Consider the following 24,284-nt stretch of genomic DNA (forward strand, 5'->3'; position numbering starts at 1 on the left):
TCACGAAGTAGCATGGTCTCATGTGCTGCCGCTCGGAAACGAAGTCTTCCCGGACAGGCGACACTCAGCCCCTGGACTCTGCCCAGGTCCCCTTTAAAAGCGAGCCCTGACATCATTCCACCCCCTCCCCCCACGGCGCAGCCTACCTTAGAAGCGCCCCGGCAGTACTTCCGGGCGGCCTCAATTGGCTGGTCAGCACCCGGAGGCCCCTCCCCTTTGCCCGCAACCGGCCCCGGGCGTCCACCGTCAATCCGCCCAAGTGGGAGCGGTGATTGGCTGGGGGGCCCGCCCTCCAGCAAGCCCCGCGGGGCTGGCGTAGGCTGCGCGCGCTAGGTGGGAGGGGCGCGGCACCGGGTTTGGAGCTGCCGTCGTCTAGGTCCGCCCGCCCGCCCTCCCGCCCGCCTGTCCCTCCTGCAGGCCCCCTGCTGGGCAGGGCCGGCCCGGCCCGGCCATGGAGTCCTACGACATAATCGCCAACCAGCCCGTGGTCATCGATAACGTGAGGCCCGGCAGTCGGGGGGAGGGCGGGAGTCCCGCCCCCGGGGGTGCACGCGGCGGCGCCAGGAGGACCCCCTCCCCCCGCCCGTCTCCGCTAGTCCTCCGAGCGATGCCCGCCCGACGCCCACTCCTGGGGCTCTCCTGTTCACCTGGCTCTGTAGCTAGGGCCATGGGGCCAGCCCCTCCACCGGCGCCGTGGAGCCCTTGCCCGAATCCTCCCCGAGCCCGGTGGGGACGTACTGGAGAGGCATGGGACCCATCTGTCTGGCTACTTGTGGTCATCGTGGGGAGTGCTGGAGTGACAGTCGAGCGGCCCAGCCAGTGCACCTGTGTCAGGCCCAGGGAGGCACCTGGACCCTTCTTGGTTGAGATGAGGGCCCCTAGTTAGGTTAGGTTAGTTTAGGACCCCAACCACTTGACCCCCTTCTCGGGCTCTGGCTGCCCCTTTTAATGGAGGAGGAGGGAAGGCATTTGCCCTTTTGCAGAGTGCTGGACTGATCTTTCAGAGAGGGTTGGCCTGGTGACCTCTACAACAGCACTTCCCAAGGGGCTGCAATTCTAAGCAGGACCTCCAGAGTGGACAGGCCCTCTTTTCCTGAGACTGGAAAGAAGGAAAAAAAAAATACTGGTTAAGCTCTGCCAACTATATATCCACCATCACCTGGTTGGCCACTTGGCTACTTTGACCCTCTCCTTAAGTGCTCACTCCTCTGTGCTGAGCAGAAATTCCACAGCTAGCAGGACAGTGGAGAATTCAGGACCACTCTTTCTAGGACCCAAAGCAGTATGGGATAATGGTTTGGAAGCTTCAGAGAAAAGTTGCCTGGCTTCCTTGTGGCCTTGTCCTTCAGCACTGGGGCTCAGCATGTTTTCAGCTGCCCTCTAAGGATTTCTGGCCTCAGAACTGTCTGATCCATGGGAAGAAAATGAAGGACAGGGATATATGGATCTGCCTCTAGCTTGGTATCTGCCTCTGCTGTGTGAGCCTTGGAGTTTTTTATAATGACTCACTCCTCTTTCTGGGATGTGTCTCCCTCCCACATGACCCCCATGTAATCCTGAATGGCTGTCTTTTTTGGAATACCCACGTGGGCTCCTTGAGTCATAGCAGGGGGTGTTTAATAAGAAGGCTAGAACTAGGCTTGGGGGTTCCGTCCAGCAGGCTACAGGATAGACTAGGCCACTTCCTTTCTTGGTGGGCAAATAATTCACTTAGGCTAACCAACAAGCTTAGGAGTTCAGAGGGCAACCTGCTTGGTCCCTCTGGGTTTCCAGCCCCTCCTCTGTAACATGAAAATGTTTATTTCTGCACTGCAGACCCAGAAGGTTGTAATGGAGATCTGTGGGAAGTAGGGTTGAGAGGCTGATTCCTTCATTAGGTGGGAGGTTTCTGGATGTCCGGTTCCCTTTAAGAGCGTAAGTCCAGTTTCCGTGCTGGAGCAGTGGCAGGACCAAATTCACCTGTAGTCTTTGGAGAAGACACTTGAGGGGAGGCGCCAGTTGTTGTATACACAATGATCTTGCCGGGTGGGTCCTGTATGTGGTCCATGGCTGTTGGGGTGGGGGTGACCAGGGGCTATTGAGAAAAACTATACTTAGAGGTTGCTTCTAGCTGACTTTTGTGAGTAGCTTGTGCCACTTTGGATTCCTCCTGTCTGGAGCTGGCCCTAGAGTACGCAGAGGAGCATGTACTTCATGGTTTCTCAGTCTCTGCACTGTTCACATTCTGGGCTAGATTATTTTTGGTGTGAAGGGCTGACCTGTGTATTGTAGGATGTTTAACAGCACCCCTGGCCTCTACCCACTAGATGCCAGTAGTACCTACCCCTTTCTCTCTCCTCCCCAGTCTCCAGACATTGTTAAATTGGGGGGAAGGGGTGCAAAGTCACCCCCTAGTTGTGAATCACTGGAGTACTTGTAAATGATCGTGCCCTCTTGGTGGGTCTCAGACTTGCTCCCCAGGCTGCCATGACCTGGACAGCCAGCTCTACTGCAGGGCACTGCCTTCATCTGGAGGAGCACATCAGGAGCTAAACATTGTTTTTCCTTTCAGGGTTCAGGGGTGATCAAGGCTGGCTTTGCAGGAGACCAGATTCCCAAATACTGTTTCCCAAACTAGTAAGTGTTGCTCAGGCAGCAGCCCTAACCTTTTTGTTTGATTCCAGGAAGAAAACTGGCTCTGTGTCACAGCTCTTTTTGAGACCAACTCTTGCCCGCACATATAAGGGAAAACACCCTTTGTTTTGTGTTTGTGAGGCCAATGGTGTTAAGGGCTCTGGAAGGACAAGAGAAGTGCTCTGGGCTTCCTCTTCTTTGAAGTCTGATTTTGGTCCCTCCTTGAGCCAGGGAGGGAGGAGAAGCTACCAGCATTCCCTTGGGAACAGGGTGTCGTAGCAGCAGCCAGAATGGAAGGGTGACATCTCTGGGAGAAGGACCTAACCTCAGAGGAAAAAGAGTGGGGAGTTAATGCAAAGCCACTCCTTGCTCCCAGGAAATGTTTTTTTCCAGGGCTTGTTTATTTTCCAACTGGAGAAAATAATTGGTTCCATCAAGGGGAGTCTTTCCCTGAATGGAGCAAGTGGTGGCAGGGGTAAGAGGGAGGTGAAAGCATGGAAGAAACCTGGGAGTGCTCCTTCAGCCACTCTAGTGCATTGGGAAGTTTTCCTCAGTGGGAATCTTCTCAAATCCCGGAGGTTATAGAGGGATTGGCCTAAGCGGAGGCGGTAGGGCAGGGGGGATCCTGAGGCCCCCAAAGTGGCTGGCTATACTGAGAACCCCAGGCCTGGTCAGGGGCAGGGCCAGCTTGGAGCACCCAGTAGGGCTTCAGCTTTCCTTTCTGATTTCTACCTGTGTACAATTAAAAGGCAACTTGGGTCAAATTTTGGAATTGTAGCTTATCTAGTCTTCCAAGAACTGACTCTTCATTCTGGAAGCCCTGGCAGTGGGAAGGGGCAGGATCAAATGACAGAGAGGGGTGAACAAGGGAGCCATGACCCAACTTCCTGGGACCTTGGTCTGCAGACAGTGGCAGCAGCCCTGCCCTCCTGAAATCAAGAGTGTGGGCTGAGTCATTATGGCTGCTGAAGCTGACCCACTGCCAGGGCTGGACCATGAAGGGCTGAGATTCCAGAGCTCTCAGCCCTGTCTGGGAGGGAGGGGTGGGAAAAAGATACCTTTTCTCCTGACCCTGAGCATACCATCCTGCCAAGGTCTGGTCTCTAGGCCTGTGTCCCTTAGGCCTAGGTTCTGGCCTTTGCCACATGGCCACCTCTGGATACTTTAGAGTAGTTACCCTTTTGACCACAGGAGTTAGACTTTGGTTTTCCTGGACATGGACTCATCCATGCCCCCTGCCCACCTTGGTGACTCTACCTGTCCTTGCAGTGTTGGGCGCCCTAAGCACATGCGAGTGATGGCTGGAGCCCTGGAGGGGGACCTCTTCATTGGACCAAAAGCAGAGGTAACACCTGTGGAGCCTACCTTTGCCTGGGTTTGGGGCCTTCACAGTTCTGGGAGCATTGGCTGGTGATCAGAGCTGTACCTCCCAAAAGGGCATCTGTTCTCTGGGGCCATCTGCCAAGCGTCTTCCTGGGCTCTCAAGGCTCCATCTTGGAAGTACTATGAAATGGCACGATGGTTTCTGTATGGGGGAACAGACTACTTAACGCCCTGTTTTGTGGAAGTAATTTGGAAGCTATAGAGGAAAGAACTGATTAAAAAGTGACTTAAGGGACACCTGGCTGGCTCAGTCAGTAGAGCATCTGACTCTTGATCTCAGAATCATGAGTTTGAGCCCCATGTTAGGCATGGAACCTGCTTAAAAAGAAAAGTGATCTAAGAGTCTGGATCACTCAGATTTGATGACCGATAGAAACAAGAACTGTGGGATCACCTCTTCCTCTCCATCTGGGGTGACTTGTCTAAGTACTGCATGGCCAGTTGAGGCCCCAACAGGAGGAAGCAAGTGTAGTTTAGGAGTTTAGGCACTGGAGAACATGGTTGAGGGGGTAGGGGTGTGCCTTAGCTAAGGGTACAGATAAAGGGCTCTCAGGAGATGGGGTCAGAAGGAGCCATGCCTATGGACGAGAGAGGTCAGGTGGTGTTTGGTGAGAAGGGGCACGTTTGGTAGGAAGGGAGGACACTGAAGGGCAGGTCTGTGCGGAAGATGTGAGCAGTGGCTCCAGAGCTGGGAGGAACGGTGGGCAACAGGCAACCACAGGACAGGACAGCATGGGATTGGCCATGAGGCAGCTCCTGGGGGTGGGGAAGGAAGCTGGGCAGTGTGTGAGGAGAGAAGAGGAGAGAACATGTTGGCAGTGAGTAGAGAAGCCCAAGAAGCACAGCCAGGGGAGGAAGGTGAGGACCAGGATGGGAGGGAGCATATCACCACCCTCTCTCTCCCCTGCCCATTGAAGCTGGCTGGACTCTGAGGGCCTGAGAAGCTGCTGCTGGACAAATGAGCCTGTACTGGGTTTAGGACCCCACCACTGGGCATGAGGACACCCAGTCAGCAGTAGTGGTTCTCTTCAGGGCAGATGAAAGGGCAGCTTCCAGAAAAGCAGAAAGCAGTTGCTGGAGAGCAGCCTGGTGCTCCAGCTGGCCTTCCCACCCTCCTCCACAGGAGCACCGGGGGCTGCTGGCCATCCGCTACCCCATGGAGCACGGCGTGGTGCGAGACTGGAACGACATGGAACGCATCTGGCAGTACGTCTACTCCAAGGATCAGCTGCAGACTTTCTCCGAGGAGGTGTGGCAGCCAGCCCCTCCCACCAGGCTCCACATTTTCTCACCTGTGCCCTCTCACTGCTCTGTTTCCTTTCTGGTTGGGTTTCCACGCTTCCTCTGCATGTTATTAGGGCCTGTTGCCACTTCATTTTGTGTATGTGGGTACACAGAGTCACTGGCTGCCAAGTCGAGTTTTCCGGAGGGAGCTGGATCTTTGGAAGAATAACTGATGGCAGATAATGGGATAGTACTCTTGGGAAGGATAGCAGGCTACAGCTGCATGTGCTCATGGGAGGGTGTTTGGCTCTCTAAAAGATCCTTTTAGAGCCTACCATGTTGTCTTTGCTCATGCCTAAACCCTGCCATCTCTTGTAGCATCCTGTTCTCCTAACGGAGGCTCCACTGAACCCGAGTAAGAACCGGGAGAAGGCAGCAGAGGTGTTCTTTGAGACCTTCAACGTGCCAGCCCTGTTTATCTCCATGCAGGCTGTGCTCAGCCTGTGAGTGCTCCCTAAGCCCTAGGGTCCCCTGAGTCCCCATCCTCCCTGTGGCCATCCTCCTGCTCATGTCTGACTTCCCTGTAGAAACAGCCCCATGGTAACTGTTCCTTTAGGGAGTTCCTCATGTCCCTTTTTCAGACCAGATAATGCAAATGTCCCAGGGTCCCTTCCAGGGGTGAGGAGGTCCCCATGCCTCAGTGGCTGAGGTGAAGGGATGCTGACCTGGTGACAGGTATGCAACAGGACGCACGACGGGAGTGGTTTTAGACTCAGGGGACGGGGTCACTCATGCTGTCCCCATCTACGAGGGCTTTGCCATGCCGCACTCCATCATGCGGGTGGACATTGCTGGTCGTGATGTCTCCCGCTATCTCCGGCTACTGCTGCGCAAGGAAGGAGTTGATTTTCACACCTCAGCTGAGTTTGAGGTTGTCCGGACCATCAAAGAGGTGACAGAGGGCAGGAGGGTGAAGAAGCAGGCTGGGTGGGGCAATGGGCAGTGGTGGCACCAAGGTGTGAGGTTGAGCCCTGGGTGTGGGTTTCCCGGTTGCAGCCTTCTGAGCGTTGTCCCCTGCCCACCGCAGCGAGCCTGTTACCTCTCCATCAACCCTCAGAAGGATGAGGCTCTGGAGACAGAGAAGGTGCAGTACACCTTGCCAGATGGCAGCATGCTCGATGTAAGTTGCCAGGTCTGGCCCTGGGTGGCAGCGGTGATGCTGGCATCTGGAGGAAGAAGGGGCCTGTCCCCCTCAATCTTGTGTTCCAAAGGTGGGGCCAGCGCGGTTCCGGGCCCCTGAGCTGCTGTTCCAGCCAGACCTGGTAGGTGATGAGAGTGAGGGGCTCCATGAGGTGCTAGCCTTTGCCATTCACAAGTCTGACATGGACCTTCGCCGGACACTGTTCGCCAACATCGTGCTTTCGGGTGGCTCCACACTTTTCAAAGGTACCACCATTTGGGAGCTGGTGATTAAGACTTAAACTGCACCCCACTCCCTAGAACCTGGGACGTGGCCCATTTTCTGTTGGCTTTTTGGTGCTCAGTTAGCATTTATTTATTTATTTGTTTGTTTATTTTAATGTTTGTTTTTGAGGGGAGTGGGGCAGGGAGAGAGGGAAACACAGAATCTGAAGCAGGCTCCAGGCTCTGAGCTGTTAGCACAGAGCCCGATTTGGGGCTCAAACCCACAAACCATGAGATCATGACCTGAGCCAAAGTCAGATGCTTAACCGACTGAGCCACCCAGATGCCCCAAGCATTTATTTTTTTAAGAGAAAGATTTAAAGTTAACTTTTATTTACTTTGTAAATAGGTGCTAAGTTTGCATAAGATCTAAAATGTGTTCGATGAAGTCTCCCTTTTCACACTGTCTTGGTCACCCTGTTCCGTCCCCTGGGAGTTACTAGTTTCTCAACTATGTGCTCAGCAGCACTGTGCATATGTAAGCAAATGTTCATTTCCCCTTGCTCCCGCTTTTATACCCATCACAACATGCTCTACAAGTTGTGCACCATGTATTTTTCATGTAGCCCCCTATCTGGAAGATCTTTCCCTGTCCATGTGAGTTCTTTCATATGGCCATGTGATAGATCACTGAATGGATGTGCCATTTACCCGTTGACCTGCTGGTGGCCTGTGAGTTCGTTGCAGTCATTTCTAATCACAGAGGTGCTACACCCGATAACCTCATATGCTGTCATTTCATGTAATAAGAATATCCCTAAAGGAGAAGTCCTAGGAGAATTGCTGAGTCAGAGGGTGGGCATATGTACTTGTTATCTAGTAGATACTGCCAAACTCCCCCCACCCCCGAGTGCCACTTATGCCCCCACCAGTTACAGAGGAGAGTCCCCCGGCACCCTCCCAATACTGTGTGTGATCTTTGCCTCTGTGATAGGTAGAAATAGTAGACATTTTCTCCTGATTTGTCATTTGCCTTTGACTTTGGGTAGATTTGGGCTGCTGGAGTGTTGGGTGAGGAAGAGCATAAGAGCTCAGCAGCCAGGCCGAGCTATGTGACTTAGGGTTCCCTCTCATGCTACCTCTCTGAGGAAGCTGGGCCCACCTTAGGCATGGTGCTGACTCTTTTCTTCCTTGGGGTGAATCACCCCCATCCTTGATCCTGGAAAGAACCACCGAAAGAGGAGCGACAGCAGCTGGGGCCGCCAGAGGTTGGAGATGGAGGTGCTAGTGGTAAGGGGGTTCAGATGTGGACTCTGGGCTCAGCCAGCCTTGTGTTCACAGGCTTCGGTGACCGATTGCTAAGTGAAGTGAAGAAGCTTGCCCCAAAGGATGTCAAAATCAAGGTGAGGTTTCAGGGAACCCCATGGGGCATGGGGATACTGGGCAACCTTGACTGGGCGAGGAAAAGTCAAATGCCACCTCCAGACACCCTCTCCCAGCTCTACCCAGCCTCCTCCCTTGCCCTGGTCGGCTGCTCCCACTACTCCCAGCTGATGCACTTGCTATCTGGCCTTGGGCCCTGGGGGAAAGGCTCCCAGGGCTGAGGTGGGGGACAGGCAGTTACATTACTGCTTGTTCCCTCTAGATCTCGGCCCCTCAGGAACGGCTGTACTCCACATGGATCGGGTGAGGCGGGGTTCACGGGGAGGGCTCTGGGAGGAGACCATTGGCCCAGGCCAGGTGGAGGTGGGTGGAATTCCCTCCCAGGTACAGGAAATGGAGCTCTGAGTGCCCACAAGAGGCCGATGGCCCAGCCTTTAGGTCCACAAGAGTCTATCCCTCTTCACAGTGGCTCCATCTTGGCCTCGCTGGACACTTTTAAGAAGATGTGGGTGTCCAAAAAGGAGTATGAAGAGGATGGCTCCCGTGCTATTCATCGTAAAACCTTCTAGTGCCCAAGGAGGTGTAGCATGTTGGGAGAGTAGGAGGAAAGGCGAGTCAGAGCCCTTAACCCTTTCTGGTCTGGGCTCACATCCTAGGCCTAGGGTCCCCTGCATGCCCTGAACCCTGGGCAGGTGGGGCAGCTGCGCTTCCCTGCAGCCCTCCCCCTGCAGCCCTCCCCTGCACACACACACACGCACGCACGCACTCACACATACATGGTAACATTTAGCTGCATGGATGGGAGTCAGGAGCTGGAATGAATATAAAAGTTGAGAAGCCCAGCTTTGGATTGTTCCAAGGGTACCCCTTGGCAGGGCCTTGCTCTGACCCTCAGGCTGTATCCCTGAGCTCCAAGGCCAAATACCCAACACCCCATTTCCTTTGACAGGATCCCTCCCTGAGCCAGAGTGCCTGGATGCCTGTGTACCTAGCCTTGGGGAGTGGGGTGGGGGAGGGGTGGCCAGCAGCTCCCGGCTGGTGCATCCCTGCTTCTCATGCCACATTTAGGCATCCCTTATCCTATCACATTCAGTCCTCCTGTCTTCCTGGGTGGATGCCTTGGTGTAGGCTGAGGACTGGGCAGTCTTCCATCCATCCCCAGCCAAGGGGTCTGGCCCAGGATCAGACCCTTCGGAGCCAGGGCAGAGGATCATGGGGTTCGGGCGGCCACAGTTTATTGGTGGTCTCCCTTCAAAGCACTTCATTGACACTTCATTGACCATCTCCTTTACCTTAGTACCTGGATGGGAAAGGGTTAACGGTCTTCATTTGTTGAGAGGAAGCCACTTAATCAGGAGTCAGACCTAGAGGGAGTGAGGGGGGCACATTTCCTTTTCCCATCTCTCCCACGAAAGAGGTTTTCATTGACCCTGTGGCCAGGACCCCCCACCTCCCTCTCCCAGATATGTATAATAATTTAACACAGTTGCCTGAAAATTTTTTTGTAAATCATTATAGTAATAATTATGGAAAGGCCTAGTGCTTGTCTGTTTTCTTGTGGTTCTTTGTGTTGTTCGTTTATCTGTGTCTGGGGACTTTGAGAGAAAGGACCATCAAGAAGGCAGCAGCCATTGGCTCTAGCTCAGAAGCCTGAGGGTTTCAGTGGTTGGCGGGGCAACGTGGCATGCGAGGCCCCAGGAGGCCGGGCTCTCAACCTGGTTATAGAATTCCCCAACCTCATTACCCACTTGCCACAATCCACCCAGAGAAGCAGAGAACTTGGAAGCAGAGCACAAGGCTGCCTTCCTCAGCCTTATTCTTGGATAAGACTCCTGGCAGGTGGGGCTGGTGCTCAGTGTGTCTACGCCCTGCCCATTCTGTTTGGGCACCTCTGCTGGTCAGCTCAGATATGGCTGAGGCTGACAGACCCAACAGTGATGCAGGCTCAGGGCAGGCCTCCTGGAAAGAGAGTGTTGGGGGAGGTGAAGAAGGCTGTGTTGATAATCTGAGCTCTGAAGGAAAAAGCTGAGGAAAAAGGGGGGTACAGTGAGGAACGAGAGTTCAGAGACTGTCTGCCCTTTCCTTCCTTCATCAGGGATGTGAACACCTGCAGTATGTCCAGGAGGGTGCCACAGGTTTGGGGCCATGTCTTTGCCCCCACAACCATATGGGTCAGGGGAAGATGATTAACTGGCCATTTTGATAGCATTGTGGGGGCCAGAAAGAAGGGCATCGAATCCAGCAGGTGGGGTAGGCTGACTTGCATGGGTTCAGGAGGGGTCAGCCAGGTAGGGGAGGGTGTCCCAGGTTGAAGTAAGAGCTCAAAGGGATGCTTGAAACCAGTGTGGCTTGAGACCCGAGGTCCTGGACCCCAGTGATGCCAAGTCAGCAGGGAAGAGTAAGTGGCCTCCTCTGGCTATAATGCAAGAAAACCAAAAAGGGAGGTTGGGGCCATCATGTGGAAGGCCTTGAGAGGGTTTTTAGCTGTGTCCTGGTGATGGACAGCCAGCCATGGAAGGATGGTTGTCATAGCCATGTGTTGAAGGCATTTGGAGTTTGTGGGGCTGAGAGAGGGCTGAGAGCTGAGGAGATCAGGTAAGAGGGGAGAGCTGACTGAGGCCTATCTTCACAGGGAGTTTCATAAGGCTTTGTGGTCACAGAGTAGTTAAGCCTGTACCTGCCCTCAAAGGAGAAATAATTCATGAAGAATCCTTTGTTTGGGGTTGTGTTCGTGGTACCTCTTTCTCCAAACTACACAGGTTTGGAGCGTTATTTTCCGTACCTCTTCCGTACCTCTTTTCCGTACCTCTTCCGCATTCTGTCAATTACCACATTCTGTTGGTTCTTTTGTAGTGCCTTCCTACCTGCTATTCCTTTACTATGATGGTCTCCACCACCCTATCGCATAGCAGTAGCTTCATTCTCCTCTGTACCCAGTCTATTTGCTCTTGGATCTCAGGCCCATGTACCCTTGGTTCTGCCACTTCCTAGTCCAAAATGTCAGGCCGTTCTCCACTGCCTAGTGGAATGAAACCAAACTGATATGTCTCTGGCAAAACCCCCTTCATGAACCACATGTTGCATTAAATTCAGGCCCTTTGGGATCTGTTTCTTTCCTCTTTTAGGTTCATATATCATCATGCCCTGTTCTGCCCTCCAGCTTCCACTCTCTGCTGGGAATGACTTTCCCTCATGTCTGTCCAAATCCCATTCTCTAAGGCCAAGCATAATGTAACATCTTCCCCACTCCATCTTCCAGCAGGGATGGTGTGGTTACAGAGCTCTGGCCAAGTCAGGTTTTCCATTGTCAGAGAAAAGCTACAGGCAAAAAGGTGGTAAGGCTAGAATGAACTTTGTGGTGTTGGACTGGAGGTTTGGATTCTTGGTTTTTAATCTACATACCGATAGATGCTGAAATAAATAGGCATCAGTGTGTGAGTGCTAGGGTTAGAATATATGCATTTCCCAGCCCTGTCTGCTTGGAGGCCTTGGCCACAGTGACACCCCAGTAGCAGCAAGCACTTACAGGGTCCAGATTGGGGCTTCTGAATACCACTCTCTAATAAAAGGAACCAGAGCTCCCTGGAGGAATTCCAGATCTAGGGCAGAGAGTATAAAATGAGCCTGGAATATCTTGTGGTACCATAAAATAAGGAAGTGCTCCGGGGTGCCTGGATGGCTCAGTCAGGTAAGCTTCCGACTTCAGCTCAGGTCATGATCTCACAGTTCCTGGGTTCGAGCTCCGCATCGGGCTCTATGCTGACAGCTCAGAGCCTGGAGCCTGCTTCAGATTCTGTGCTTCCCTCTCTCTGCCCCTACCTTGCTCGCGCTCTCTCGCTCTCAAAAATAAATAAACATTAAAGAAAAAAATGTTTTTTTAAAGGTGAGGAAGTGCTCCAAAAACAAAGGGGGCTTATTGTCTTAAGGACACAGAAATCAACTTGAAAAGAGCACCCAGTAATCAAATCTGTGATAGATTATAAACCATCCATACAATAAAATATCAGAGTCCACTCTGATATTAATAATTGAATAGATGTATACATGGAGAAGAAGGGACAGTTCTTCCTTACAGTAGTTCAATTCATATAGAAGGAATACTGGAAAATGGAAATCACCATAGGCAAACCACAGTACCAATTGCTGTCTGTAAAAATAGATGCAAAAATTAGCAGAAGGGGTGTCTGGGTAGCTCAGTTGGTTAAGTGCTGGACTTCAGCTCAGGTCATAGTCTCATGGTTCATGGGTTCGATCCCTGGGTTGGGCTCTGTGCTGACAGCTCAGAGCCTGGAGCCTGCTTCAGATTGTGTCTCCCTCTCTCTGCCCCTCCTCCACTTGCGCGTGCTCTCGCGCTCTCTTTCTCTCTCTCTCAAAAATAAACATTAAAAAATTTTTAAAAATTAGTGAGCAAAAGGACATTTGCATTGCTTCAAAGTTATCTCCCCCCACCCAAGATAACTAGTAATTACAAAAGGAAAAATAATAACTTTATAATGGAGAAACCTAGTAGATACCACCTTAAACCAATGATCAAATTTGTATCCCCGGTATTTAGTCATTGTCTCTTTTTTTTAATTTATTTTTTAATGCTTATTTATTTTTGAGAGAGAGAGAGAGAGAGAGAGAGAGAGAGAGACCACAAGCAGTGGAGGGGCAGAGAGAGGAGGAGACACAATCCGAAGCAGGCTCCAGGCTGAGCTGTCAGCACAGTGCCCAACACGGGGCTCAAACTCACAAGCCATGAGATCATGACCTAAACTGAAGTCGTATGCTTAACTGACTGAGCCATCCAGATGCCCCTTTTTGTTAAATTAAAAAAAAAAAAATTTTTATGTTTATTTTTGAGAGAGAGAGACAGCACGTGAGCAGGGGAAGGGCAGAGAGAGAGGCAGACACAGAATCTGAAGTAGCCTTCAGGCCAGATGCAGGGCTGGAACCCACAATCGACAAGATTATGACCTGAACCGAAATCAGATGCTTAACCGACTGAGCCACCCAGGTGTCCCTAGTCACTGCATCTTGATATAATGCACTAAGGGTGCAGTGTCAAATTTGGTATTCCCACATAACCTCAATCTAGCCAGGAACACAGGCAAACCCAAACTGAGGGCATTCTACAAATTAATGGACCAGTTCCCTTGTTCAAAAGTGACAGGTTATGAAAGACAGGAACTGTCACAGATTGAAGGAAGACTGAGGTATGACAGCAAAATGCAATGTGAGGTCCTGGATTGGACAAGGACCTTTCTGGGAAAGCAGGCAAAATTAGTAAATAGCACTGTATCAGTGCGAATTTCCTGGTTTTAGTCATCATGCTATGTTAACATTAGGGGAAAGTGGGTGAAGGGTAAATAGGAACTCTGTACAATCTCTCTGTAAATCTAAAATTACTTCAAAAGGGCAGGGAAAGAGCTCAGGCTCAAGCTAAGTGTTCTGGACTCAGTTCTGCCACCACGACTAGCTAGCTAAGTAATCCTCTTCCTAGGGTTCGCTATCTCTAATATGGGGGTGATAATAATAGTACCTACCTCATGAGTTTATAAACAGCCTGGAAGGTGAGCCTGGAACATTTTGTGCCAGAAAATAAAAGAAGTGCTCAAAAAATGACAGGATATGTCAAAAGGCCACAGGAGCCAACTTGAAGAAGTTCCTACCAGCCAAATGTGGAATGAATGAAACATCAGAAGCTAAACAATAGTTATGAATTATAATCCACTGAATGTAATAAAGCTGATATAAATTAAAGTTTTGGTGAGGAGCAAGTTATTGACATCTCCAAGTATTACTCCATAAGATACTTATTAATAATTAAGGAGCAACTGCACAGTGGAGAAGTCTGGCAGACACTAGGCGACCAAAGTAAACCCTGTCAGCAGTGGGACAAGGTGACATCATATGCCTAGCAAGAGTGCAGCATCACCTCTGCAGTGCTCGTACCCAAGACACAGAACCTGAATCCAATCGGGAAACATCAGACCAACCCGAGTTGTTGGTGTAATTTTCAGAAGTATCAAGGTCACAAGAGTTAGGGAGAGGCAGGAACCTTTCCAGAGGGGAGGAGATTAAAGGGACAGGACAACTAAAGGCAACACGTGATTCTGAACTGGATCTATAAAGGACATTTATAGGCATATTTAGCAAACCCTGAATAGGGTCTAAAGATTAAATGGTAAAAATGTACAAATTGTAATTTCCTGATTTTGATGGTCATATTATAGGTGTATAAAAGAACATCTTTGGGGCACCTTGGTTTCAACTCAGGTCGTGATCTCACGAGTTTGTGAGTTCGAGCCCTGCATCAGGCTCTGCACTGACAGCCCCTCTCTCTGCCCCTTCCTTGCTCACACACTCTCTCAAAATAAATAAATAAACTTTAAAAAGAATAATAAAATAAATAATAATGTCTTTTTTAAAAAATACACACTGAAGTATAATGGGGCATCAGATCAGCAACACACTCAAATCATTCCAGGAAACAAGTTCTTTATTCTGTATTTGCAGATTAATACCATCGGAGTGAGGGTTATATTCTTTCCTAGTGAAGGGAGATGGGATCTAATTTCTAAGCTGCTAAATAGCCAGAGGTTTAGATGGAGCCTACTTCTACCTAAAACCAAAGGTTTGGTACTCCTAGCGGGGGATGTTCTATTTCCTATCTGCCACTGGAGCTCCCAGTTACCAAGAGGCAAGGAAAAGAGTTGCTCACAGTTACGTGGTTAGCCCAAAGCAGAGGTTATCTGCCTTGACTACACACTGGAATTACCTGGGGAACTTTAAAGTTCTGTAGACTGCATCACACTCCCAGACGCGCTCTGCTTGAATGGTCTGGGTATGATCTGGGCATTGGTTCCCCAGGTGATTCTAATGTGCGGCTAACTTTGAGACCCAATAACTCGAGGCAGTAGTTGAGTTTTCTGATCTATTGCTGCCATAATAAAATTATCACACACTTAATGGCTTAAAGCAACACAAACATCTTACAGTTTCATAGAAGTCTGACATGGGTCACTGGACTGAAACCCAGGGGTCAACAGAGCTGCATTTCTTTCTGCAGACTAAGGAGAAGCATTTTCTTGCCTTTCTCAGCTTCTATAGGCTGCGCTCCTTGCCCTGTAGCCCCCTTCTTCCATCTTCAGACCAACAGTACTGCATCTCTCTGACCATCCCCCCATAGTCACATCTCCCTCAGACTCCATTCTGCCGCCCTTGATTATTGGGCCCACCTGGATAATTCAGAGTACTCTATTTTAAGGTCAGATAAAAATGATCTGGTCAGATAAAAAATACCAGGTTTTTATGGTTATAAATGTAAGGTTACTTGCAACCTTAATAACCTTTTACTACATGACCTAATACATTCAAGATTCTGGGACTAGGATATGGACATCTTTGGGAGAAACATTATCCTGACTACCACAGCCAACATGTACTGGGGATTTTTCCTTCTTTAGGGGAGATTTGGTTACAATTTTTTTATTTTTTAAAAGGTTTTACTTTTTTAAGCAATGTCTACTACACCCAATGTAGGGCTTGAATTTATAACCCTGAGGTTAAGTCACATGCTCGACCGACAAACCAGCCAGATGCCCCAAGAATTGGTTACAATTTTATTTTTTTATAATTTTTTTAATGTTTATTTTTGAGAGAGACAGAGTATAAGCAGGGGAGGGGCAGAGAGAGAGGGAGAAATAGAATCTCAAGCAGGCTCCAGGATCTAAGCTGTCAGCACAGCCCGATACAGAGCTCGAACTCAGGAACTGTGAGATCATGACCTGAGCTGAAATCGGACACTTAACCAACTGAACCACCCAGGCATCCCGACTTGGTTACAATTTTAAAAAGTACAGAAGAGGGAGGGTAGAAGTTGAAGGATAGAGAAGACAGGTCAGATTAATGTCACGGAAAGTCAAAAGCTCACTCTTAAGAAGAGTTTTGATTGGAAAGGAAGACAGTGAAAAGGAAGGGGGAATGCAGGAGGCAGGACAGACAAAAGCGCTTAGTGGCAGTACCAGGGCAATCTTCACAATAAAGTTATTGGCAAATTCTTGTTTACAAACAGCATTTGAGGTGAGAGAGGTAAGGGTAGATTTAATAGATGGCTATCTAGGTGTTCTCCTTCCCAAAGGGAAGGGCCTTGAATGGCAGACAAATGATCTGGGCATTTCCTGGAAATAAAAGATAATGACTGACAGCATAGAATGGAAGCAGTAGCTTTGACTAATCTATACCTTTAAGAAGAAGTAAGGCAAGACTGGGTGAAAGGGCTTTTCTCTTCAATGCTCCCCATCATCATTAGTTCAGCTCAAAGACCTAATCTGAACCAATTTTGTGGAGAAAGTAACTAAAGCCACCTCTGTGGTTAATCCCAACAAAAAGGAAGGGTACCAGCTCCATTTTACAAACAGCTTTTAAGAACTGTCACAAAGATGTCACAAATATAAAGTAGCTGAACTGGACTTTTTAAAATTTCTATTTTTTAATAAAAATCTCTATTTTTTACTATTATGATAAAGTTCAAACATACATTGACCCCTCTTGTACCTGGCTACAGTGGATTAATCATACCCTAAACTCCTCTTCCTCTTCTTCCCAGTTTTAAAGCTAATCCCAGACCTACTTCAACTCTTAAGAACCTCACCACGAATCTCTAAAGCACAAAATAAAGCTAATTCCATTAACACAACTAAAATTTAATAAATCCCTAAATATCAAATATCCAGTGTTCAAATTATTAGATTTGTTTTCTTTATAGTTGCCATTTTTTTCAAATCAAGATCCAAACAAGATCCATGTTTTGCTCTTGGTTATCTCCCTCACATCCATTTCACTTGATGGTTCTCCCTACTTCCACTCCCCACCCACCCCCAGCATTGCAGTTTGTTTGAAGAATCTGGTTATTGGTTTCTGGAATTGTCTCATAGTCTGGATTTTGCTGATGATATCCCCATGAGCCATGTTTTGAATCCCAAGACCTCAAAGCCCCCAAAACTCTGGTCACAAGCTCACCCTATTTTTATACTGTAAGCCATCTGCCAGGCTCTTTATGTAGGTTATTCTTACTTCTAACATCTCACAAGGTATTTCCTTTTTTTTTTTTTTTTTAACAGATGTAACCTATGCTCAGAGGGCATGCCCCCAGTGAGAAAGCTAAATGACAGCCAGTATTACAAGTTGAGTCAGCCTGACTCCATAGCCCATGCTTTCCCCATACCAGATGGTCCCAATCATTGTATTATGGGATTGTCAATCTCAGCATACCCAAGCAGGTGGATGGCAAACTAATATTAAAAGATAGCTATTCCCAAAGTAAGAATCCATGCCTCCCCCAAAAAACTGGAAAGAAATAAGACCAGCCAACTATGGGAGAAGGAGCCAATGCAATGGCTAGTCTTTATTGGAAAGAAGAAACTTTATAGCACATTTTGAGTAAGTTAGTGCAAAGGCTCAGTGGGCCAACTGATGGGGCACCAGCTTGTAATGGGTTCCACAGCTAGGGCATCGCTGGGCCTCGCCTTTGTGAAGCCAGAACCAGATGACAGCACTATTGTCCTCTTCACCTGAAAGGTAAAATGTGGTTGTAGGCCATCCAACCTAGAAGTGGAGACTTTCAGTACCAGCCTCATCCTCAGACACCTCTAAGACACAAAGTTACAGTTAACATCTTAAGAGGTCAGTTCAAGCTCTCTCCTTCCCCACTTTGCAGATGAAATGAGGCCCTGAGTTTATCTATGAGTAAACTGACCTCACATCAGAGTCACTATTAGGTTCTAACAGTTCCTCTGCCTATGTAGAATCCCAAAGCACAGTCCATTCTGGTATACATCCCTAGAGCCTAAAATGGTATCTGGCCAAGAGGAAGTACAATATTTTCTAGATGAATATTCCTTCATGTTGCATCTCCAATGAGCTGGTATTACTGATGTTCTAAATATTTTTACAGTAAGGATAACCTACTTAGGTAAATGAAAATTGAAAGGACCAGGGGACCCTTAGAATAACTTATTTATGCACATATCCCCTTTACACACAACATACACACAAAAGACTTGAAACATATTACTGACATCCTGTATAGGATATATTAAACAAATGGACAAGAAAATAGTGGTGAGGTACTTACAGATGCAGCCCACAATTCGCTTGTTAGTGATAGATGGCACTAAATTAGGGTCTTCCTTGGTGCCTGAAGCTGCTTTTGGGGCTAGCATATTGTATGGGTCCTGAAAAAGAATAAGCCATTATGCCAAATGATCCCTACCCTCCAGAGGCTGGTGGTACTGTTCCCACAAGTCAGGTTTCCTATGTTAAATGCTACCAGAGAGGATACTGCTCTGATCCCATCCAAGACCATGAGCTCCAGAGAAGACACAGAAAGGAGTTTCTCACCAGTCCCTTCCGAGCAGCCATCATGACCTCCCTCTCCAGCCCAGTTGCCTGCTCATCATCAGTAGGAACACCGCCTAAAGGAAAATACGTGAATTGTGATGTCTGAATTATCAGGAGAAAAAAATGCATATACATAAATGATTACATATAGTTTACAAGCTCCTAAAGGCTACTCATACACGTTGTCCCTTAAGGACCATTGTCATGATCCCCCAAAGCGGAAGCACAGGGTAATCTTTTTCTTCCTTCAACCACGGAGGCCAATTTTTCTACACATTTTTTTCTAAAAGCAAATCAGAGTCCTAATGGGGTGGGGTTCATCCAAATTGAAGTGAGCGCAAACCTGAAGAGCGGCTTAGCCCCTCCACATCCCCGTTGCAACCCCTGGCCCCCAAGGTCACCCGACACCACAGTTTAGGATTTTTTCGCAGCGGGGGTCGTTCGGTGAGCGGCAGCAAAGGCGGTCAGGTATAACATGAGGATGCCCGCGGAGACTGAGGCACTCGGGGCTGTGAAGCGGTTACTGGGGCCCCGACTAGCTGAACGGCCCACCCCCGCTTCGCTGCCCTGGCACCACCCCGGGAGGGCAACGGCGCCACTCCCTAACGCGCCGGGCGGGCCGAGTACCTCCAGATGCCATGGAGCGCACTGCGGCGACTCCATTGGGACCGCGGACCCTGAGGGCCTGTGCGGCCAGCGATCCAACTCCACGAAGTAACCTTGAAGCCATCACGCCCGCTACAAACAGCAGCACTTCCGGGAGCAGGCTCCGGGGAGAGGCGTGACCTCCGGGGGAGGGCTTTTCCTCCGCCACCAGGTATCAGACTTCCGCTTCCTTCTGTCCTGGAGCCCTCCCCACTCAGGGAGGAGGAAAGGGGAAAGTCTGCGCATGCGTGGTTCTCACTGCTAGCCGCTGCGCAGCGCGGGAGGCGTGGGGGTGTTCTTGGTTTGAGATGTAGGCTCTGGGGCTTTGCCCTTTACTAACGCTGGGCAGCTCATTTTGCGCCCCTGGACCTCTGAGGACTCGTCCATAGAATGGGGCCGCCACAGTGGAGTTCCTGTGCGTCTTTCCTGCTAGGTGTGTTTTGTTAACGTAGCGGCTGCTAGGTGGAAGTTGTTAATTCCGAGTCTGTCAGGAGACTTGCTGGACCTCAAATGATTTAAATTTAGGAGCAGGCTCCTAAAAGCCACCATGTTAACTATTGTGCGGGCTGGCCGGGCAGTGTGAGCCATCGCGAACTTGTTGCATTGGCCCAGTGTGTAAGAACTTGGGCAGGACCTTCCCGCAGTCCTAGCATCAATTTCCTGTTACAGTGGTGCTGAGGTGATGAAGTCATTGCCGGTGATGTGGTCCAGGCCTGAGGTGGGACAGAGGAGGGGAAGAAGAATAGGGCCAGATTTAGGACCCCTCCCAGGGCCAAGGCCTTTGGTGATGTGGAGTGAAGGGGTGGCGACACCGGGAGGTTATTAAACAAGGAACAGGTTAAGGGGGGGTGTTGTGTACTGACTTATGGTTTCAAACCCACGTTTTAAAAGCTTGTTTTGGACAAAATTGTTCGTGGTTTGAACTTGTTTTGGAGTTGGATATTAGGACTTCCTTAATGAACTCTCGCACTGGAGTAGAGAGGACTATTATGTCATGGACAACATAGTAATAGCAGTGGTGTCCATCATGTGACAGACTTTGAAACTTGAAAAACCAAGAGGTTTGATCAACAACTCGAGAGCGTTCAGCTTGGGCAAGGCTACTCTTTCTTGATCCGAATAGTTCTCTGAAGATCTTGAGACACTTTTGGTGCCCTAGCGAGGCTGCTTTTGGTCAGCAATGGTATTAAAGCCTGCAGCAGTCTTAAGGGGCATCTGTTCCTGCCTTGGCACTACTAGGCACTGGTACAATCCATTCAGTGGTCCCTGGAGTAATAATTTTCGAAGCAGCCCACCTTCCTGCCAATACTGGTACCCCAGTGTGGAACCTAAGCTTGCAGCTGCTACCCAACTATTAATTGGAAGGACTGACTTTACCCACTGTGGAAAGGCACACCTCAACAATTTCTTTCATCTCCCTTTTGCCTGGAACAATACTGTACTTACCTATCATTAGTTTGAAGTATGTTACTTCTTTACTGGCTTATGAAGGAACATCCTGTGTGCTATTGGCATATGATAAATTATAATTCCCTCAGTGAATCTACATTAAATAAGTTATTGGTAAACACAGTCTTAGTCTCTGAGCATAATTTGCCCCAAACAAAACAGGGGGAGGTAGAAGGTAACTTGATAATGGGAAATGAAGTCACTGAAGGTACCTGGGCCAGAGCTCTCTACTTAAAACTGAACACATCTTCCATAGCTCTCATGGCCCACAAGCTAAGGTGTGTAAGCTGCTTAGAAGGGTGAGCATTTGGGGCGCCTGGGTGGCTCAGTTGGTTAAATGTTTGACTTTGGCTTGTGTCATGACCTCACGTTGTGTGAGTTCAAGCCCCACATCAGGTTCTGTGCTGACAGCACAGAGGCTGGAGCCTGCTTCCAATTCTTTGTCTTCCCCTCTCTCTCCTCCTCCCCCGCTCACACTCTTGTCCATCTCTCAAAAATAAATAAACATAAAAAAAAATTTTAATAATAAAAAAAAAGAAGGGGCACCTGGGTGGCTCAGTCAGTTGAGCGTCCGACTTCAGCTCAGGTCATGATCTCGTGGTCCGTGAGTTCGAGCCCCGCGTCAGGCTCTGTGCTGACAGCTCAGAGCCTGGGGCCTGCTTCAGATTCTGTGTCTCCCTCTCTCTGCCCCTTCCCCGTTCATGCTCTGTCTCTCTCTGTCTCTCAAAAATGAATAAACGTTAAAAAAATTTTTTAATAAAAAAATAGTAATAAAAAAAAGAAGGGTGGGCATTCAAAAGGCTTTGTAAACACTGCCCTCCATCAGCTGCTAGGACTTTATTCACATTGTCAGTATGGCCCTATCTCAGTCTGGCACCATGCAATATCTGTGTTTCCTTTCAGATGGAGAATCCCTTCGGAGTAAGAATTATGCTCTATTCATCTTTGAATCCTTAGTGCCTGGTAGAGGCCTGACATATAATAGGATCAAGTAAATTTTAGTCAATTTGCTTCTTGGACAGAATATACAGAATCAGCTTTCTAGGGCTTCTTCTGGCCCAGTAAGGTCAATTTGAGGTAAACTGGGGAGGCATGAAGCCCCAGTTATTTCCATCTGTCCTGTGCAGGTTATATTTTCAAAATGAGGGGCGCCTGGGTGGCTCAGTCAGTTAAGCATCCAACTCTGGATTTCGGCTCAGGTCATGACCTCAGGCTTCACGTGATCAGGCCACACCATGGGAGTGGGGGGCTGTCAGCTTAGAGCCTGCTTGAGATTCTCTCTCTCTAAATTAATTAATTAATTAAACTTAAAAAAAAAAGAGGAATTTAAAAAAAGGAGTTGGTAGAGCATTCCTTCACAGGTTCACAGGAGCACCTTTGGTCTTTGTGGTGTCCCCACCACCAAGAAAAAAATGGTCTCTATTCTGAGGCCAAAAACATATTGATCCTCTTTAAAGGTGGGTTTTGCTTTGAAAGGTTTCCAGTGTTACTCCCTTCTCTCCTACCTCTAGTGCAACCCTTCCAAATTAAATTGGAAAAAAAAATCTGTAAATCTTAGGAATGTTCCCCAAGAATCTATAGTTAATTTGTATCTGTGGTTAGATGTTTAATGCTAAGGAAAAAGCATTGGACTGGAAGACAGGTGTTCCAGAATGGAACCCACCAACTCAGCCAGTCACGTTTTCTTTTTTTAAAAAAACAGCATTAACACTATTTTTTTAAGTTTATCTTTGAGAGAGACAGAGAATCTGAAGTGGGCTTCGTGCTGACAGCAGACAGCCCAAAGTGAGGCTCAAATTCACAAACCATGAGGTCATGACCTGAGCCGAAGCTGGATGCTTAACTGACTGAGCCACCTGGGTGCCCTTCCAGTCACGTTTTCTTTTGACCTCTATTTCCTCATCAGTAAAACTGATTAGACTAAATCATTATTTCCCAAAGTGTAATTCACAAAATCCTACTCTCAGGAGATGCTGTCAGTTAAAAAGGACTTGGGAAGTCCTGCATTTGATGAATTCTGTCTTGGAGATGCACATTCTAGCATACCAAAGGCTCTGATTAGGCCTGCTGCAAAGAATCCTGTTTCATTCACCTTGGTTTAAGCCAGAGTTTTTCCATCTTCATTGGCCACTCTTTGCCAAGAAACACCCACTAACCCAACTCTCAGCAGACCAGTGAGAAATGCAGTTATGAGGTGTTACGATTCTGTGCTGCCTGACTATAAGATGGTTGACTCCAGGCTATGAAATGGAAATAAGGTTTATGCCTAATCATAGGACATTTTTGCAGGTCCTTATTCATCCCACAAAAGCCCTGGGATTCTACAGACTATGGAAGTGAGCTCCAATGTCAGGACCAGTCCCTAAGTCATCCCCACCCACACCCTGGTGCCTCCAGCTCCCACCACCTCTGCTCACACCCCTGCTCCCTGATGTCTCCTTGGGAAACAGTCTCCTCCACTCTTGCTTCTTCACTGGCTTTGCCAAAACAATACACCTTCACTGAGTATTATTTTTTTACTTTTATAGGATAATTTTTAGTGGTCAAAATAACTATACATTGTACTAAGTCAAACATATGATGAGTAAAGGAAAGGTTTGTTGTTAACAGTTTCATGTTTTTCCATTTTTTTTTTTTCCTTTCTCTATGCCAGGGTCTCTCAACTTCAACATCATTTATATTTTGGTTTGGAAAATTCTTTGCAGGGCAAGGTGCAGTCCTGGGTGCATGGTAGGATGTTTACCATTTATGCCATTAGCATCCCCCAGTGGTGACAAACATAAATGTCTTCTGCCATTGCCATGTGTCCCCCTAGAGGGCAAAATCACTCAAATTGAGAATCACTGCTCCATGTTCATATAGACATATTCAAACAAAGGCACATATAAGGGATGTTTCTTTAAATATACAGATATATAAATGAATATCAAATACAAAAATATATGTCTATTATAAAAATTATTAGCAAGTTGCTTTTTACAAAAATTTTTGTGGAGGGGCACCTGGGTTGCTCAGTCAATTGAGTGTTCTTTTTTTTTTTTTTTAATTTTTTTTTTAACGTTTTATTTTATTTTGGGGACAGAGAGAGACAGAGCATGAACGGGGGAGGGGCAGAGAGAGAGGGAGACACAGAATCGGAAGCAGGCTCCAGGCTCCGAGCCATCAGCCCAGAGCCCGCCGCGGGGCTCGAACTCGGACCGCGAGATCGTGACCTGAGCAAAAGTCGGACGCTCAACCGACTGAGCCACCCAGGCGCCCCGAGTGTCCAATTCTTGATTTCAGCTCAGGTCATGGGTCCATGCCGACCATGGAGCCTGCTTAAGATTCTCTCTCTGTCTCTGTCTCTCTCTGTCTCTCTCTCTCTCTGTCTCTCTCTCTCTCTCTCTCTCTCTCTGTCTCTCTGTCTCTCCCCCTTTGCCCCTATCCCCCCACCTCACTCTTTAAAAAAAAAATTGTGGACATCTTAAACCAATACATATAGATCTAACTCATTTTATGTAATTGCTGCATAGTATTTCCTACTATAAATGTAATTTACCCATTTTCCCCTTGATGAATATTCAGAATATTTTTGCTTCTTAAACAGTGCTGCAATGCCTGCCTGTGTACACCTAGCCTTATTTTTTGGAAGGTGTGTACAGTAAACACCAATAAATTCTGCCATTTTGTTTTCCCCAAAGTTTGGAGCAATCCATGTTCCCACCAGCAGGGCATGGGAGTGCCATACCCCATGTCTACATGCTGGGAGTTACCCACCTTTTGCAAAGTTTGCCCACAGGTGGATAAAAATGAGATGC

At 48.4% G+C, this 24,284-nt stretch overlaps 2 protein-coding genes across 2 annotated transcripts; one reads left to right on the plus strand and one right to left on the minus strand.

The window, feature by feature from the left end:
* Window positions 1-351: 351 nt before the first annotated feature.
* ACTR1B (actin related protein 1B) lies at window positions 352-9,546 on the plus strand. The gene is made up of 11 exons (XM_003983921.5): window positions 352-499; window positions 2,552-2,616; window positions 3,883-3,958; window positions 5,120-5,245; window positions 5,599-5,723; window positions 5,956-6,172; window positions 6,308-6,400; window positions 6,492-6,666; window positions 7,966-8,027; window positions 8,270-8,310; window positions 8,474-9,546. Exons 1-11 carry the CDS (start codon window positions 452-454, stop codon window positions 8,574-8,576), a joined length of 1,131 nt encoding a protein of 376 aa, XP_003983970.1. The 5' UTR covers window positions 352-451; the 3' UTR covers window positions 8,577-9,546.
* Window positions 9,547-17,365: 7,819 nt separating this feature from the next.
* Window positions 17,366-19,184, minus strand: COX5B (cytochrome c oxidase subunit 5B). Its single transcript, XM_003983922.6, has 4 exons — window positions 19,021-19,184; window positions 18,394-18,467; window positions 18,128-18,227; window positions 17,366-17,564 (listed from the first exon to the last, which is right to left on the minus strand). Exons 1-4 carry the CDS (start codon window positions 19,121-19,123, stop codon window positions 17,452-17,454), a joined length of 390 nt encoding a protein of 129 aa, XP_003983971.1. The 5' UTR covers window positions 19,124-19,184; the 3' UTR covers window positions 17,366-17,451.
* Between the last annotated feature and the right edge of the window lie 5,100 nt (window positions 19,185-24,284).

Source organism: Felis catus, chromosome A3 (assembly GCF_018350175.1).
Source record: "Felis catus isolate Fca126 chromosome A3, F.catus_Fca126_mat1.0, whole genome shotgun sequence".
NCBI classification, from domain to species: Eukaryota; Metazoa; Chordata; class Mammalia; order Carnivora; family Felidae; genus Felis; species Felis catus.